Here is a 19,639-nt window from a genome sequence, read left to right as displayed (position 1 = left end):
AATGAATAAGTTGAAGTGGCAAACTAGAGAATGTGCATGTGGCATTTAAGGACATTTAAATTAAAAGCCACTGTATTAATTAATTAATAACTATACATCAAACATAACACTTTGTAGATTGCTCATTTATAATTGTTGAGGTTTGGAAAGAAAAGCCATAGGCAACAGGGTAGGAGACCTGACTACTCATGCCATCAATGATCATTTATGGAGGTGGGAAGGTTAAGAGCAAGGAATCCTGGCTTGAAGCTGACTCTGCCATCCAGCAGCGTAGGAATTTGCCAACATCCTAGGAATAGTGGCTGACTATGTAATCCTGGGAAGTTATTTAACCTCCCTTTCCTCACCTCAGGTTTTCATGAGGATTAATCTACATAACACAGCCAAAGTACTTAAAGGCTAGCTGGTTCTTAAAGGCTACTAAGTTCTTCATTGATACTACCTGTTTTTGTTAATATGTTTTAGAGATCCCTTACCATGCTGGAAGCCAGGAACATAAATATAATTAGGTACTACAATAAGACAGATGATAGGCAGTATAGTTACAGTGGTTGGTGTTAATTGCAGTGGGTACAAAGAGCCAGGAAAAACTGAAAATACACTTCACAGTGCTGAGAGGAGGCTATGCAGAAGAGATAATATTCCCAGAAGTAAGGATGTGTGCTGCAGGCAGTGAGAGCTAAGAAAGGAGGTGCATTCTAGCATATGTTCCTGTGAGGTTCAGTAGCTGCTGTGATGCCAGGAAAGTCACTTTTCCTATCTGCTTGAAATTCTTGGTGTGTTGAAAAGAGCAGGTTGAACTAGTGATGTTGAATTTCCTGCCTCCTTAAAATTTGGTGATTCTCAGTAAGCTTGAGTGGGGTCTTTTCATGGCTGAAATAGGAAACTGGAGGCTGCCTGGATGGAAGGAAGATCCCTTGGCAGATTAGGGAAGAAAGCTAGAAGTCATGAGTCCCAGGAGCTGCAAGCAAAAGGGTCAAAAGGAGGTTAAAATGATAGGGATTGAGGTAAGGATACAGTGGAGTTGAGGAAGGCTTGACCCATGGATGGTGTAGATGACTTTGTGGACTTTTCTTCCCCATAACCCATTTCTTCACACTGACAATGTTACTCTATCCTTGTTAAAATCAGTAATAACATAGCTTGATCTGTTCTTCCCAGTACTTGTTAGATTAAAGTAGCGACTTTCAAACAATGGGGCATCATTAAGACCTGGTTTCTGTGCCTCACACACTCTGCTTAAATCATCCTTTCACTGAGAAAACGTAGCAGAATGCAAAACTTTGGGCCTTATATGGCAGATGACATTGGCTTAGGTATATACAAAATGTTGATCATGAACTGTAAGAAGATAGTAAGGAGAATAAAAATGGAAAATATAGAAGCTTTGAGGATAAGAATTTGAAACCAAGTTCTGATGCTTACTATCCCTGAGACCTTGTGTGCATGATTCTGCAAACTTCAATTTTCTCATCTATAAAAAGAGGGCATTAATTCTCACTTCAGCATTATTGTAGAGATTATGTGAAATTCCACATTCTGAGAACAATGTTTGAGACACAGGCTCAATTATGAGGAGTTGCAGTAGAAGCTTAGGATTGCAGTGGGCAGCCAAAGTTTCCCTAGGGAAATTGAGAAGGTGGTGGTACTAGGGAAGGGAGAGGACAGAAGGCTTGGCAGACAAAGGTATGGGTGTCCACTACACTAGCACTCTGACAGATATTAACTAAAGTAATCAGAAAGCTATCAAATGCTTGGCACGGATGTGCTCAACAAATAAGTGCTGAATCTTCTCAGAGAGGGAATGTTTAAACCCGTGTTCTATGGAAGACTTCTTATATTGATGTTACTATCCAGCAGGCCATCTGCTTTAATTAAAATTTAACAGAGCTGAGGAATTTAGTGCCCTAATCTTGGAGCTTCTGGTACATTTGGTGTTTTGTTTGCGTTGATGTTTTTGGAAAGATTATGGGAGAATGAATTCTTTGCCAGCTTCTAACTAGGCAGATGTGAAGGTTTTCTACTAGGATTTTTTTTTTCATTCTGGTACTAATGGTCAAAGATTAAATAATTTTCCACCATATCAATGTTCTAAACTGTTAGTTAAAAAACTGACATGTATTCAGGACCTCAGATGGTTAGATTTATATGACTTTCTCCACTGAAAGTTAAGAATCACTTAAAATCACTGTATCAAATTGTATTTCCACAAAATCTTCATTAGAAATAAAAGGGATAGTCTTTAATGAAATTCTTAATTATGTGAATGTGTCTCAGAACATATTTCTAATAAATGGAGAATTTTTTAAAAATTGCCTATGCTGAGGCACCAAGCCAAACCAATTAGATCAGTGTCTGGGAGGAGGGTCCTGGTAACGTACTTTTTTAAAAAAATTCTTTTATTGGTACATTTTAGATATACAATACATTTACATTTATCTTTGGGTACTTGTATGTATACATGATGTATCTTGGTTCTTATTTTTTCCCCATTACCTATGCTCCCATCTCTATTTACATAGACTTCGTTGTCATTATTTTTCTTTTCTCATACTTTTTCCTTTCCCCTTCTCCTCCCACTACCCCTATACCTTTGGACCTTTTAATATTTGAAATTATCAATTATTCATTTTAATCATTTTCATCCTTATTTACACTTTCAGTTTCTCACACTAGAGAAACTATTCGGTATTTACACATGTGTGTCCTATTTATTTCACTGAAGAGCATGACCTCAATGTGCATCCATTTATCTATAAATGTCTCTAGTTTCTCGTTCTTTATGGCTGAGTAGTACTCCATTTCATTAAAAAAAAAACACATCTCTTTTATCCAGTTTCCAGTTGATGGGCACTTGGGCTGTTTCCAAGCTTTAGCTATTACAAGCTGTGCCACTATAAACATGGGTGCACATATATTGCTGTGGTATGATTCTTTTAATTCGTTGGGAAAGATACCCAGCAGGGGAATAGCTGGGTCAAATGGAACTTCCAGTCTAGTTCTTTGAGGTATCTCCATACTGATTTCCACAGTGGTTGCACCAGTCTCCACTCCCACCAACAATGAAGAAGGGTTCCTTTCTCCCCACAACCCTGCCAGCATTTGTTATTGGTTGATTTCTTCATAGCAGTCGTTCTTTCTGGGATGAGGTGGAATCTAAATGTTGTTTTCATCTGCATCTCTAGAATGACCAGTGATGTTGAACATTTTCCCATATGTTTATTTGCTCATTTTCCTTCTTAGTCTGAGAAATGTCTGTTCATTTCAGATGCCCATTTTTGAATTGGGTCTTTGAATTTGGGGGGTTCTGATTTTTTTCAATTCTTTATATATTCTAGATAGTAGACCTTTGTCTAAGGTACAGTTGCTGAAAATTTTTTCCCACTTAGTAGGTTGTCTCTTAGCTCTGTGGTTTCTCTTGCAGTGCAGAAGCTTTTTAATAAGATGAGATCCCAGTTGTTGATTCTTTGTGCTAGTTCCCGTGCTACTGAGGTTTTGTTCATAAAGTCTTTTCCTATGACAATGTCTTCAAGAGTTCTATCTAACTTATCTTCCAGCAAGTTTAGTGTTTCTGTCTTAATATTTAGATCTTTAATCAACTTTGATCTTAGCTAAGTGCATGGTGATAGGTATGGGTCTAGTTTTAATCTTTGGTAGGTTGAAATCCAGTTTTTCCAACACCATTTATTAAATAGGCTGTCTTTCCTCCAATGATGGTGGTTGGCTCCTTTGTCAAAATGAGGTAGCTGAGTATGTCTGGAGTTGATTCTGCATCTTGTAATCTAGTCCACTGATCCTTGGGTCTGTTTCTTTGCCAGTACCATGCTGTTTTTATCACAGTAGCTTTGTAGTATAGTTTCTAGTTGGAGATTGTGATACCCCCAGCCATGTCTCTGTTCCCTACAATTTCTTTTGCTATTCTAGGTCTCTTCTGGTTCGAAATGAATTTTTGGATTGTTTTCTCTAGTTCTGTGAAGTATATTGTTGGAATTTCAATCATCATTGCATTAAATCTATATAGTAGTTTTGGAAGTATGGCCATTTTCCCTATATTGGTTCTTCCTACCCAAGAACAAGGGATGTCTTTCCATTTTCTTATATCCTTCTCAATCGACTTTTTTAGAGTGCTGTAGTTTTCAATGTAGAAGTCTTTTGCTTCCTTTGTGAAGTTGATTCCTAGACATGTCATTTTTTGGATGCTATTGTAAAAGGAATTGTTTCTCTAATTTCTCTCTCAGTGAGTCTGCTATTTGTATATAAGAAGGCTATTGTTTTTTGAGTGTTGACCTTATATGCAGCTGCTCTACTGAATCTGTCAATTAGTTCTAGAAGTCTTTTGGCTGAGTTTTCTGGGTCATCTATGTAAAGTATCATACCATCAGCAGATAATGACAGTTTAACTTCTTCCTTTCATATCTTTATTCTTTTTATTATTTCTGCAGCTAATGTTTCCAGAACTATATTGAACAGGAGTGGTGATAGTGGGCATCTTTGTCTTGTTCCTGATTTTAGCATGAAAATTTTCAGTTTTTGACCATTTAGTATGATGTTGGCTGTTTTTTTTCATAGATAGCCTTAATCAGGTTGAGATAAAGACCTTCTATTCCAATTTTCTGTAGGATTTTTTTTTTTTATCATGAACGGGTGTTGGATTTTGTCAAATGCCTTTTCTGCATCTATTGAGATGGTCATATGGTTTTTGTCCTTGACTCTGTTAATATAGTGAATTACATTTATTGATTTATTAATGTTGAAACATCCTTGCATCTCTGGGATAAATCCAACTTGGTCAGGGTGTATGATCTTCTTGATGATACTCTGTATTCTGTTTGGCAATATCTTGTTGAGGATTTTTGCATCTATGTTCATTACGGAGATTGGCCTGTAGTTCTCTTTTTGGGTTGGGTCTTTTCTTGGTTTTGGAATCAAAGTGACACTTGCTTCCAGGAGTGAATTTGGAAGCCTTGCTTCCTTTTCAATTTCTTTGATGAGTTTAAAGAGTATTGGTGACAGTACTTCTTGATATGTCTTGTAGGATTCAGCAGTGGAGCCTTCAGGACCTGGGGTTTTCTTTGTTGGTAAATTTTTAATTACATTTTCAATTTCACTCATTATAATTGGGATGTTTAGGATTTCTATATCTGCTTCATTTAATTTTGGCAATTTGTATGTATCTAGGAATCTGTCCATTTCTTCTGTGTTTTCCATTTTACTAGAGTTCAGGTTCTTAAAGTCTATACTGTTGATCATATGGACTTCTGCTGGGTCTCTTGTGACTTCACCTTTTTCGTTCTTAATTGCATGGATTTGAACCTTTTCTTTCCTTTTTTTGATAAGGGTGGCTAAAGGTTTATTGATTTTATTTATTCTTTTGAAAAACCAACTATTTGATTCATTAATTTTTTGTATTGTTTTCCTAGTTTCCATTGCATTGTTTTCTGCTCTGATCTTTATAATTTCCTCTCTTGTATGAGCTTTAGGTTTGTTATGCTCTTCTTTTGCTAGGAGCTTGAGGTTCTGCATTAGGTTATTTATCTGAGTTCTCTCAGTTTTTGTAATATGGCCATTCAATGCTAAGAATTTCCCACATAGAATTGCTTTCATTGAGTCCCATAGATTACTGCATGTTGTAGTGGCATTGTCATTTACTTGTAGAAACTGTCTAATTTCTTCTTTAATTTCTTCTGTGATCAATTGGTTGTTCAGGAGGTTGTTATTCAATTTCCATTTTTTAGTGGGAGTTTTGAGGTTTCTTATGTTATTGACCTCCAATTTTATTGCACTATGGTCTGAAAATATACAGGGGGTAACTTCAAATCTTTTACATTTACTTAAACATGTCCTATGAGCTACCATGTGGTCTATTTTTGAGAATGACCTGTATGCAGCTGAAAAGAATATGTATTCTGATTTTGTGGGGTGGAACACTCTATAAACATCTATTAAGTCCATTTGTTCAATAGCTTGGTTCAGTTCTAGAATTTCATTGTTAATTTTTTGTCCAAATGATCTGTCTATTTGTGATAGTGGGGTATTGAGGTCTTCCACTACAATTGTATTAGTGCTTATTTGATTTTTCATGTCCATTAATATTTGTTTTGTATAGTTGGGGGCATTCGTATTTGGTGCATAAATATTTAAGATTGTCATCTCTTCCTCTTGGATTGTTCCCTTCACAAAGATGTAGTGACCATCTTTGTCTCCTTAATTAGTTTTGGTTTGAAATCTACTTTGTCTCCAAATAAGATTGTTACCCCTGCTTTTTTTCTGGATTCTTGTCACGTGGAGAACTGTTTTCCATCCTTTTACTTTCAGTCTATGAATTTCTTTTTGAGTTAGGTGTGTTTCTTGTATACAGCATATTGCTGGATTTTCCTTCTTAATCCATTCTGTCAGTCTATTTCTTTTGATTGGTGAATTGAGGCCATTAATATTGATAGTTATAATTGATAGATATTGACTCATCCTTGTCATGATGCTTTGTTGTTGTTGGCTCTTTTACTTCTTATTTTTCCCCCCTTCCCTTTTACTTTCTTACCTTGCCCAGTAGCTTCCCTCTTTTGTGCCTCATGGAGTTGTGGCCTTCGTTGTCTTTTTCTAGGATTGCTTAGAATTGTTTGGAGTGTTGGTTTGGTGTTCATGAAATTTCTCAGGTGTTCTTTGTCCTGGAAGTATCTAATTTCCCCATCGATTTTGAAAGATAATGTTTCAGGATGCAACAGTCTAGGTGGGAAGTTATTTTCTTTTAGGGCTTGAAATACATCACTCCAGACTCTCCTTGATTTGAGGGTTTGAATTGAGAAGTCTGCTGTGATTCTGATCGGCTTTCCTTTGTAGGTGATTTGTTTCTTTTTTCTAACTGCCTGTAGGATTTTGTTCTTCCTTTGGGTTTCTTGGATCTTGACTCTTATATGTGTAGGTATAGATTTTTTTTTATCATGTCTAATTGGAGTTTTATATGCCTCACTTATCTGTATGTCCAATTCTCCCCCTCTGTCTGGGAAGTTTTCTATTATTACTTCTGTGAACAGATTTTTAATGTCAATTGTACTTTCTCCTGTTTTTTCATGGAGTCCTATCAGTCTTATGTTATTCTTCTTTGCATCATCTAGCAGCTGCTCGATAGATTTCTCATGGTCCCTTACTATTTTGAAGAGATCTCTGTTTTCATGGTCCTTAACCACAATCCTATCTTCTATATCTGGTATTCTATCCTCAGATTCCCTTAATCTACTCTGCATGCTTTCAATGGAATTTTTAATCTCCTGCACATCTGAATCTGTTTCATGGATTCCATTTCTTTCTTATGCTGGGCATTCATGGCTTCCAGCATGGTTCTGAGCTCATCTAGTTTTTTATCTGTTTCTGTTCTAGAAACTCTAATCATGTCTTTCACTCTGCTCACCATCTGTATGTTTATCTTGGAAATTATTTGTTTGAATTTTTCTAGAGCCTCATTCATCTGTTTTGTTACTTCCTATGCTATCAGTTCAGGGTGTCCAGGTGGCTGATTATCAGACTTTTCCACCATATTTCCCCCCAAATTTGCATTTTGTGGGGGTGGAAGTCTGAGTTTGTGCCTTACTTAAAGGTCTTCTCATTTTTGTTTTTTGTACTGTCCTTGGTTTAGTTCCTGGGTTGATACTTTGAAGTTGTTTATTGTAAGTATCTTTGTTGATATATTTAGAACACTTATGGAATGGTTGCTTCTCAGAGGTGTCTTCCATGTATAGCTGGTCTTTAGGCTTTGAGTCTCTAATGGCTCTGAGGCTGTCTCATTTTCATTATACCAGGAAGGACAGCTGATTAGCTCAATCACAGCACCTTAGCTCAAGTGATACAATCAGCATCATAACAGCATCAAGTACCTCTTAGAAAATGACAATTTGTGGTAGTTATTAATCTTTCATCTTTAACTGTGTGAATTAAATCAAAATCCAGGGCCAACCCAGCCTATGTTTATAGTGAATAAATTCTTCAATATAGCAACTTTACCCTTTGGGATGGGGAGTTAGAAGGCATTGTGGAGGGAGGAATAGGTAAGTAAGTAGAAGGATAGCAGAAAGTTATCAGTGAGGCCAGTGGGCACAGGCAAGTGAAGGAAAGAGAAGAAAAGAAAGATAAAGAAGAAATATGAATTAGGGGCAGAACAGGAACACAAAGGGAGATGAAGAACAATGTAGGACAGCAAGGGAGTGAGACAGAGAGAGAGAGAGAAAGAAAAGAGAAAAGAAAGAAAAAAGAGAAAAATAAAAAATTTAAAAGAGGAAAAAATAAGAAAAAAAATTAAAAATAAGAACAAAAAAATAGTAGTAATTTTGAAAATAACTAATAAAAGATAAAAATGAAGGGCCTCCTTCAGGGTATGTCTCTGCTGTAACAATAGACAACGTGGGCAGCAGTGTGCAGTTATAAGTCAGTGATTCTCAGTAAGCCAGTCACAGACTTGTGAGATTCAGGCAGATTTCTGGCTGCAAGTCCCAACGTGAGCTCCCTGACCTCCTGCAGGGTTGAACTCTGCCAGGTTCTACTGCAGGTTCCAGCTTTCCCCTGAAGATAGTCCAGATTCCGATGGGAGGTGATGATCCCTTCAACTTAACAAGCACGGTGTTCTGGTGTGCCTTTATTGCAGAGATTCTCTTCACGTTTCCAGTGGACTTCACTTTTCCAGTGGACTTCAGTTTTCATCAGCGAGCCTGAGAGAGGCCTTCTCTCTGTTGTTCACTTCTGCAGCTCAGGACAATGGCCTTTATGTCCCCCTGTGCCTCTGTAGTGTCTATCCAAGTTGCTGTACAGCTAGGAGGGCGAGGTTGGGGTGGCTCTCATTGTAGGCACCGTGCGGCTAAGCTGGAGGCTGGTGGGCATGCCTCACCGTTTCAGTCTCCTGGTCTTCTGGTAATGTACTTTTAAAAACTCTTCAATGATATGAATATGCAGCAGTATTGAGAACTTCTAATTTAAGATAAATATATTTTAATATCTGTTTCAATCCTGGGAGACACTGTAATGTAATATTCAGGGAGCATGTTAAGAGCTTGAGTTCAGAGGTTGAAATGAAAGATTGTCCAAGATCATGCTCTGCTCTGGTAAGTTACATTTTGTTGCTTCATTACCTTTAAGATGTGGTTGTTGCCTTCCTAATAGATATTTGTGAGAACTGGATGTGAACATTATTTCATAAATAAAGCACTTGGTTAACTCTAGTAGTTACTACCATTTGTTTTAGCAAAATACATTGTTAGGAATTTTAAGTCTGTTCCTCAGGTTTACTTATTGATATAAAGGAAAAGATTCTTAGCAACAGCACAAATAGGAGTACACATCAACATAAAGCAGTCAGCACAATAGACCATCTTGTCATTTTGAAGATATGTAAATAAATCACAGTCAGATCCAGTCTGAATGTACATGACTTGGAAGTTTTACAATGTGTAAATTTCATTTCCAGCATATGATGCTTCTAGGTATGTTGTTACTATACTCTATAATAAATGCAAATAAATGTTCCCAGGTAATATTTTCCACCTGAGCCAGCAGCTCTGTTTCAACACCATCACTCAGAAAATGTGAGCCTGGCAGTGTCCACCTGAGTGTCAAGTGTCTAGATCAATTGCAGTGCAATCTATTTGCCCAAAAGGTCTAAATCAGTATTTAGGTCTAAATCAGGTAGGGCTTGATTATCCATGCTGGCCTTGGGGCAGAAGGAGAGAGAGAAGTTGCTTTATGTTGTTTTCCCTTCTCCCAGTTTAGGCCTATTGGCTATGATTTCAATGGTGTATGTACAGAAAGTCATAAAAACATGTATTTGAAAGTATATAGCTATATAGATCAGCCTTTCCTGAGGTCTTGATTGCAGGGTCCTGTCCGTTTCATGTTGGAATTAAGTGCCCTGTCCATTCTGTTCTTTTATTTATTTTGGGAATTGTTTTAGGGGAGCTGAAATGAGCATTCAACTTCAAGCTTATACTTTAAAAACAACAATTTCCATGCCTTTTGGTAGTAAGTATGGTCAATATAGTATGTAGTTTTCTTCCCAAGCTCACACCTAATTAGTGTATGACTGGTCACTTATTTTTTCTCAGCTCAGTTTTCTCAGCTGAAAAATGATAGAATAGAATATACATATTAATATATACTGTAATGATTACATGAGGTGTTGAAGAATATGTAGATAACATTTATTGAACGTATACAGTACTGTGTTCCCTTCACTGAGTATTTTACATTTTACATGCTCTAAGTGTTAATATGTACTAATCACATTTAGCTGTAAATTTTTTCTCCCTTAAAGGATGATGAAATTGAGGCATGGAGTAGTTAAAATAACTTTCCCAGTTCACACATTTGAAAAGTGAGGAAACTGAGATTTGGGTTTGACTCTAGGCCTGTTCTTGGAACCCTATGCTCTTTGAGTTTTTATAGTGTGCAAATATAGTGGTAAATAATAGCATTTGCTCTTCTTCCTGACTTCCCCTTAAAATTTAAAATCTAAAATAGCATATTGTAGCAACTAGCATCCTGGTATATATAATAAATATTCACTAAATGCTTAATGTCAGACTAATTGTTAAAACAGAGCGGTAGGTGTCTGTATAGAACTACCCTAGTACTGGATTTGCATAGTACTGTTTGCTGATGCTTCACCTGCAGTCGCCTCAGTGACTTCACTTTCCCTTTTTAAGTATTCAAGGCTGTACAGCGAATGCTGTCAGGTGTACTTTCCAACCTTTCTTGTTTATACAAACTTCGCATGTGTGTAAGCTCAGCCAGAAATGGGACTTTGCTCATCATCTTTATCTCTGAATGGCTGGTACTTAGCAGAAATCTAAATGATATTAATGAAAAGAATGAAAGTGGTTCAGTCATCATAAAGCGCTGCTTTGTTCATACTTGCAGTCTCAATGCAGACTCTCCCACTGTTTGGCTCTGCCTATTTCCTTTGTCAGGAGTCCCAGCCCCATCCTCCATGGCATCCTCTGGGGCCTCATGTCCTATTTCTAATTCCAACTCGCCTCTATTTGATGTGTTAAACTTCACAAACAGTCTTTTACAAAAATGATCCTGCTAGGCTGGCACTAATCAGGCTTAGATTTTAGTTGTTTTCCTCATAATGAGAATGGAACTTCATTGATTTTCCCATATTAACATTTTAAGTACTCATTAGTACACTTGGCCAATTTTCACATTAACAAAAGAAAACCCTATTTAGCTGGCACATTAATATATGAATTGAGAGTTTTTGGTTGTTTGTTTTCTGTTTTTTACAAAAAAACTACTGGCAAGTCTAACTTACATTGTATGTGAAGGAGGGTCCTTTTTAATGTTTAAAACTTGGTTTTTCTGTTATACAAATATGTTTTTATTATATGAAGAAGAAAGATTTATTTAACATCTATTAGGTCTAATACTAGAGAAATAATTTTTATTTGTTATTGTGTATGATCTTAAAAACAATTGTGAAAAGAGACAGACTTTAGTGTCAGAATTTGGGTATGAGTGACCTTTCAGCCACTTGCTGAATGATCATGGGGAAATCTCTAGCCTCTCTAAACTTTTCTTACCTGTAAACATATATATGATATGATAACATATATGTAAACATATATATATATATAACATATATGATAATATCTTATGGTTGGTATTCCGAGTAGGATTTTATTGCTTCCTTCCCAAACATAAAAGCAACAGTCAAACAGGAATCAAAGTAGTGCAAATGCCATTAGCCATGAGGCATTTGAAACCATTTGAAGTCATGGAAATAATCTCCTTGTCCTATGTTTCTCATGCAATGATCTTAACGTGTATCAACAATGTTGACATACAGACAAAAATAGGAATAAACTAGTTCCATTTCGGTTTGGACCATGAGATATTGTAGTAAAACAGTTTGATAAGAAGAAAGTACTTATCAAAGAAGTTATACAAATTATGATAAAAATAATTATACAATTACTTTAGTATACTAGTAGTATTCAGTATTCCATGTTTCTGTTTTCTGACTAGCAAGAAGAGGGAAATTTACTGTAGACTAGTTAAATAAATAACATATATTTTAGATCAAAATTGCTTGCTTGATATTTTCTTCAAATTTAAGGTTATTTCATTCATGAAACAAGATTTCTTATTTCACGTTTCCTTTAAAGAATTAGATCTATCCATATTGCATAGGTAATGCCACAGTAATAAAAACTTCAAATACCAATGGCTTAAACAAGGTTGTAATTTTCACTCATGCTACACATACTATCATGCGCTGGGGGGTTATTTGCCTCAGCTTGGTCCTTTCTCATAAAACTAGGCCAAGAGAATTCCTATCTCTGTGCTTCTGTAATCACAGGAACAGAGACAAAAAGCACATGGGGAATTGAGCACTAGCTATTATTGCTTCTATAAGAAAATGAGATACAACATTTCTCACATTTCATTGGCCAAGGAGGTTCTCATGACCATGCCTAATTTCAAAGTGATCAGATACAGGGCACTCCTACTATTTGGCTGGAAGCCAGAGAGCCAGAAGTACTTTTTAAACCACTAACAATCTCTCCACAAAGTGTCCTATTATTTACATTTCATATCAAGACCTCAAAAGTAGTATGTAGGACATGACATTTATAAATCTAAAATTGACCGAAAACTTATATTTCTTCTACAATATAATGTTATAACACTACATGAAAATAAGAAAGTTACCTTCAAAAAATTTTTACTCACTGAATCAACAAAGTGCTATTTCTCTTATTTGACAAAATTCAGTAAATGGTTTTACTTTCGTAAGGGGTTAAGAGTTAGAGTTCTTTGAAGGAATAAATGAGAGAGGGGAAATGAGATGCCTGGATAGTTTATAGAAAATGGTATTTAAGTGGATTGTCAGAAATGGTGCACTTATGTCACTTATGAGACTCCGCTTGAAAGTTGTTTTAGAATATTGAATAAGAAAAGCTGTGTTTTCTCCCCTTAGGAAAATATCAACATTGATGAAGCCTCCAGATGCCTGGTGAAGCACATACTTGCAAACGAATGTGACCTAATGGAGTCTATAGAACCAGATATCGTGAAGCCACATCTCGTGTCGCCTAAGGTTGTCAGCTGCTCCAGCTGTGCCAAATCCTAGTAGGCTCCTGTGCTGGCATGTGACAGAAACAAGCCCATGACCCCATGAATTGTGCCTCATGTTTTACCATTTTGAGTAAATGTCAAAATAGGGAAGCACGTGGCAAACCAAAGATCCCTGCCTAAATTTTTCCTGTAAGAGAGAAATAGCAAATGTTCTTTTTATGTTTTCCATACCATCAGCACAGTTTTTACAAGCTTCTAAAATATCTAGTTTGTTACAAAATTCTGTTGAGTTGCTGAGCAAATTTTTGTAGGGCTAGAGTTAGCCCTGATGTTTGCTCCTTTAAATCAGCAAAGGCCTTAGGACTTAAAGAGAAGAGGGGACAGAGTAAACTAGCTGTCAAGTTAAGCACTGGTATTTGCCTTGTCCTGTTGAGTCTTTGTCCAAATTTCAATACATTCTCTGCTGATCTGACAGGCCTATTAAATAGAAATGTTTTTTTCTCCAGTGATGACCTCCATTCTTGGAAGACCTAAGAGTTGTCTATGATTAACTCTTTAGAGTCGTGTACACAGGCTTCCTGTGCCTTTGTTGCCTTCATTGTCACTTGCCATGGCCTGAATGTTGGTTTAACTGAACACAGTATGAAAAGAGCTGCCCCCCATATGTGCCTTTTTTGTTAGCTTTCTCTGAACCAAGCGGTGGGACTCTTCTCTACATGCAATATATATTATATATATTTTCACAAGTGAAAAATAAAACATTAAAAGATGCTGTTTCCCTATTTCTGGAAGTGCTTTAAGTTTCTTAGTACTGTGATTTTTTTTTTTTTTTATCACAGTGTAACTGTGCTTCTCAAGACCCATTTCTCAACTTTATTTCAGAAAGGACATGAGAAATTGAGATGAATCTATTCCATTTACATGTATTCTTTGTATCAGTATGTAGGCCAAGAAGATAAATAGTGTCCATACATTTTTTTCTTAATCAGAGGAACATGTCCTCATAATCAGGAAGGTGCCACAACAATCAGTGTTAAAAGAGACAACCAAAGCATGAATAGTGATGCCTTGTTTTACCAAATGGCTGTGACACTAATGTGCTGCAGAAAGCTACTATTTTTAATGGCATTGTTTTCCACTGATATTCATAGTACCTACCCTAAAGGGAGCTTTATCTTCTGTTACAGAATATTCCCAGTGTTCTACTGACATATTCTTGGCCTCCACTGTTTCTGTAAGCACTGACCACATAGCTTTCTATTCTAATACCATGAGAGCACTCTCTGGTCCCTGGAGTAGTTTGCCCATGAGGTAGAGAGGTCAGGTTTGCCAGGAGTTAATAGGAGGGGTAGAAGGATGAACACCTTGCATTCTTTTTGCCTTAGGACAATTTGAGAGACATCCTGTGGACTTTTTGAGGTCCTGGTGAGATAAGTCCTTGGTTCTCACAAAAGTTATTATCCTATTTGAATTGATCTAAATTGGTTTCCTTTCCTTTCTTCCCTTAACACTCTACTCATTTACTGTTGCTTCTCAGTCCCTCTTCCAAATAAGCTGCATTTATTTAAATCCTGACTCGGTCTTGTTATGAGAGAACCTAATCTGAGTTAGGACAAATCTGGTCCTAGGAAAGAAATCGTCATTATAAGCTTCCTGAATTGAAACATCCACCAGCCCTGTGATATCAAGGACTCCTTACGGATGAATAATGTGGTAGAGCTATAGCACCATAATTACTAAGACTCTCATCAAGTGGGCAAGATAAAGACACAAGGAAATGCCACTACTCTTGAGTTTGAAAGACATGTTAGGGCGGAGTTAGTTACCTGCTGTAGAGTTCCTAAAAAAAATAGGGGGACCATTTCAATACATAAGTATGGGTAGTATTTTGGACAAGACCCCAAAGCACAGGGAATAAAAAGCAAAAATAGACAGATGGGATCATATCTGCACAACAGCAAGAAAAATTATCAAGAGAGTGAAAAGAAAAACTACAGAATGGGAGAAAATATTTGTAAACTATTCATTTGACAAAAGATTAAAGTCCAAAATAATTAATAAAGTCAAAAAACCTCAACAAGCCACATAAAACAATGAAAATGGGCAAATGATATGAATCAGCATTTCTCAAAAACAGCAAAAGAAAGGAATACAAATGGTCAACAATAGTATGAAAAAATGTTCAACGTATTTAACCACAGAGAAATGCAAATAAAATCACCAAGAGACACCATTGGACCCAAGTCAGAATGCCATAAAGACAATAACAAATGCTGGGCAAGATATAGAGAAAAATGAATTCTGTCATGTTGGAGGGAAGGTAAATTAACAATCAAAACTCTAAGAAAAGATGTAGCTATCACAGTTCTAGGTATGTATTCAAAGGAAATGAAACTACCATACAAAAGAGATAATACCACCATATTTATTGCAATACTATTCACAATAGGTAACTGAGGTGTCTATCAATGGATGAATTGATAAAATATACGTATACACAATAGACTACACACACACATGTGCATGCACATACAAAGAAATCTTGTGATTTGTGGCAAAAGAGATGAACTGGAAAATATGTTAAATGAAATAAGTTAGACACAGACAAATACTGCATAGTATCTGAAATGTAGAGAAAAGACTATCTTAAAGTAGAAAAGAGTAGCGTAGTAATTATTAGGTGCTAGGAAGGGTAAGGAGAAAAAGAATTCAGGCAATTTGGATAATGGGCAGTAAACTACAGTTAGATAGGAGGTATATGTTCTGTGTTCTATAGCACAGTAGGGTCATTGTAGTTTGCAATAAAATATTATATATTTAATGAAGGGCTAGAAGAGATGAGCTTGAAGGTTTCAAACATAACAACTGATAAGAGGAAAGGAAAGAAGGGAAAGGAATAAATATGAGAAAAGGAAAAAAATAGAAACAAAGTCTCTGTAAATAGGGAGGGGTGGAGGGGTTGAAGGAAGGGCAAGGGAATGGGGAAAACAATAAGAACCAAGATATATCATGTAAATGTACAAATTCCCAATGATGAATGTCATCATATTGTATACCTAAAATATACCAATAAACAATGAATAAAAATATCCTCTGTGTGTGTGTGTGTGTGTGTGTGTATATATATATATATATATATAGTGTACTTAAATGACCATTTTCTATATGAACAACAACATGAATAAGTGTAAAGCAATTCATGATTGAGTACCACAGTATTTCAGAATGAAGCAAGAATACTTCACACTTGGGTTCTAAGAAGACTGAGAATGCTTACGGCTCCTCATTGTTCTAATTAAACTAGATTCAGGTCATTTCAAAGTACATCTAACTTTAGAAAAGTAGAGTAATTATGAAATCTAGGTCAAATTAAGTAGTAGTGTAAATTGGAGAGCTATTAATCTATCTATCCACAGTTGTTTTCTGTTTTCTAGAGTGTTTTTTTCCATGAATACAAAATGATCAGAAAAATATATACACTGTTATTCTTCTCAGGATAGTTCTTTCAAAATGATTCCACCTATGGAGAGTTTTAACTGAGGCATTATTCACTCTGAAAGTCATTTACAGCCAACATGAATTGGAACATGAAGATGACCAATGCCTAAGCAAGGTTGTCACTTATGAACTGGATATGCAGACATTTGTGGTAGTTGTTTTCTGTAGACAAGATTTGACATTTTTAAGATGTTGCTATTTTTTGATGGGAATGACCTTCACATGATAAGGCTAAGTATATTCAGTGCCATATTCTGGATAGATGGAACCAAAAGGTGGAATTGAATTGGCTCCGCTCACTGTAACCTTTAATAATCCACCTAAAAAGGTGCTTCTTGGTACAACTTTAGGTTCTACAAAATGAGAGGTCCTGTTACATCTGCCAGGGAACATTGTAAGGTTTCCATTAACTATACCACTTCTGATGCTGCCTGGTTACTTTCGGCAGCTCATGTTCATAGACCAGCTGTTAGAAAAGGTAGTTACTTCACAGGCAGGGTCATTTATCCTGATAATGAAGGTGGAGATAGGGATGCTGCTAAATAATAGACGGGGAAAATGGAGTATGTTTAGAGGTTTGCCTTCACCAGGGTGCCTCTCCATGCTCTCATGCCTGGTGATAACTGACAGGGAAATTGTATCAACACCTTCTTAAGGGTAAGTAACCTGAGATTCATATTCTCAGGGATAAACGTCTGTTACTGTATCACACAATGAAACTACTTTGGATGCAGTAGGTCAAGGAAATAGAAATTATAAGCAAGGAGGGAAATGATGAATATCAATTAAGATATCAGTTATGATTTCAAGACTAACCATAATGGGGGAGAATGGAGCTCATCCCACTAACTTCTGCTCTAAATATTCTCCTTCTTTCCCTCACTCTTTCTGTCTCTCTTCTCTCTTTTTGGCGTAATACTAGTGACTTTCTTGAACAATCAGTGAAAGGAAAGAGAGGATTTAAGATCCAGCATGAGTGAATCTAGTATGCAAGGTGTGGACTATGGCAGAAGCCCCCTGTCATAGTACACACCAACTCTCCTGAAAAACTTTCTCTGAAGTCACTGAGCATTATTGTATTGCACATTCAACAGGTCAGACTTACAGTTAACATTTCCTAGAGCAACCTCTTCATAAAAGACTGACATAAATTACCAAACAAATAGTCCAGCTTCCTCACCCCCTGAGGTGGGAACAATCTGAGGGTTTTTCCATACACTCCCTCAGATGTCCCCAGTGGGACTAAAGCAAACTTTAAACAGTGGTAAATTCATTTTTACAATATTTTTGCTTTCCTTTGTTTGCCTTTCTCACTTCCTTATTCCTCTGCAAATGCTTCCTCCGATCACCTCTTAGTTAAGAGGCTCTCATTTGTGGTGGAGTTTTAACTGCTACTGGCTCTTCAAACATGAAAGCATCCAACTAGTAACTAAGGAATCTCTAACACACTGCCTTATTTTTTTGTTTTGTTTCGGTTTTTTGAGATGGGGGTCTTGGTCTCTACTCAGGCTGGTCTTGAACTTGTGATCCTCCTGACTCAGCCCCCTAAATATACGGGATGACTGGATCTAACCTTGCTTCTTTTCTTTCTAAGTGTTCTCTGAAATGTGGTCTGGATGTGTTACTAAGATGCCAATGGTCTTCTAACCCTCCTGCCTCAAAGAAAATTGCCATCTATCTAGCTATCATCTATATTCATTATTTCATTGAGCTTCTCAATTCCCAAATATTTATTAAACAATTACTATATTCTTGGCAGTTTGCTAGGCACTCTTGTGGAGATACAAATGACTAAGACATGAACTTAGTTCTTAAGATATTATAAGGGTAGGAAACTGAAACATGAAAAATTCACTGTTTTAAGAGAAAAGCCAAGATATTTTGTTTGAAAATATAATTTGCATATGAATGTAGGAACTATAGCTCCAATCATGCATCAGGAATCAGAATATATATTTCTATCATTTTCTTCCTAGAACACTAGAATCTAGCCATACTAGACAATCTTGTTCAGTCAGCTCTTCCTGATGTCTGGAATGTTCTTTTCTTCTTTTCCTTTTCTCTTTCCCTTTCCTTCCCTCCCCTCCCCTCCCCTCCCCTGCTCTCCTCTCCTCTTCTTTGTTTTCCTTTTGTCTTTATTTTGTGGCCCAAAAATCCTACCTATCCTCAAAGATCAGCACAATGAGAAAATCTGATAGGTTTCCTCATCTTTGTAAACACAGTGAATAACTTCAGAAATCTCACATAGCTACCAACTGGCAAATCAAGGATTCAAACCTAGGAAGCCTGACATCAGTATCCATGTTCCTAAACATTGTGGTAAACAATCTCTTCTTAGATTTCTGGAGAAGAGAATATTCTGAATGCAGAGCACAACTACTCAGCCTAGAATATGATAATAGAGCTACTATACACAATGCACTGCTAAGAAACTCTTTTTAACAACTATGAAAAGTAGTGTTGTCATGAAATAATACATGTAACACTTAGCATAGCGCTTAAAACATAACAAATAATAAAGTTATTAGAGCATCCTGCCTAGTTATTTATTAGATTGAAGTAGTGCAAACAACTGTATGATAAAAATGGCATATATTTTTTGAGGTTTAAAAAATAGTACCATAGAACAAATCCATAGAGATAGCAGGTAGATACATTGCCTAGGCTTGGTGGAATTGGTGGGTAACAGTTGAAACTATGAGATGCTGAAAATGTTTTGGGAATGATGAAAATGTAAAATTAATTGTAATGATGATTGCATAACTTCATGAATATATTAAGATCTATTGAGCGGTGTGATTTACATGGAATATATGGTAGACAAATAAATAATAAAATTGGCTGGGGATTTGGCTCAGTGGTGCTGCCGCCTGCCTGGAAAGTGCAAGGTCCCAAGTTTGAGCCCCGGTCCAAAAAAAAAAAATTCTAAATAATAAAATTATAATAAGAAAAATGTGGAGACAGGAAAAAATCAATATGAAATTGTTGTTTTACCCAGTGACTCAATTTACCACAACTAGAGAATATTGCTCCCGTGTTATACAAGAGAAAGCAACCTTAAGAGGTGCCTTTTTGGGCCAGG

General features: G+C 36.4%; 1 protein-coding gene across 1 annotated transcript in view; it reads left to right on the top strand.

Annotated features, from left to right (window-relative positions):
- Positions 1–16,148, top strand: part of Rab38 (RAB38, member RAS oncogene family) — a 69,695-nt gene extending 53,547 nt beyond the window's left edge. The window contains exon 3 of the mRNA XM_004868214.3: positions 12,962–16,148. Within this exon, the coding sequence (XP_004868271.1) occupies positions 12,962–13,114 (153 nt within the window). The 3' untranslated portion in view covers positions 13,115–16,148. The remainder of the gene's footprint in view (positions 1–12,961) is intronic.
- The last annotated feature ends 3,491 nt before the right edge of the window (positions 16,149–19,639 follow it).

The sequence above is a fragment of the Heterocephalus glaber genome, unplaced genomic scaffold (genome assembly GCF_053883595.1).
Source record: "Heterocephalus glaber isolate CG9 unplaced genomic scaffold, H.glaber_assembly_v1.0 deba00001429, whole genome shotgun sequence".
Classification (NCBI taxonomy): Eukaryota; Metazoa; Chordata; class Mammalia; order Rodentia; family Bathyergidae; genus Heterocephalus; species Heterocephalus glaber.
Note: the sequence above shows the minus strand (reverse complement) of the source record. Positions and strands in the feature narration are given on the sequence as shown.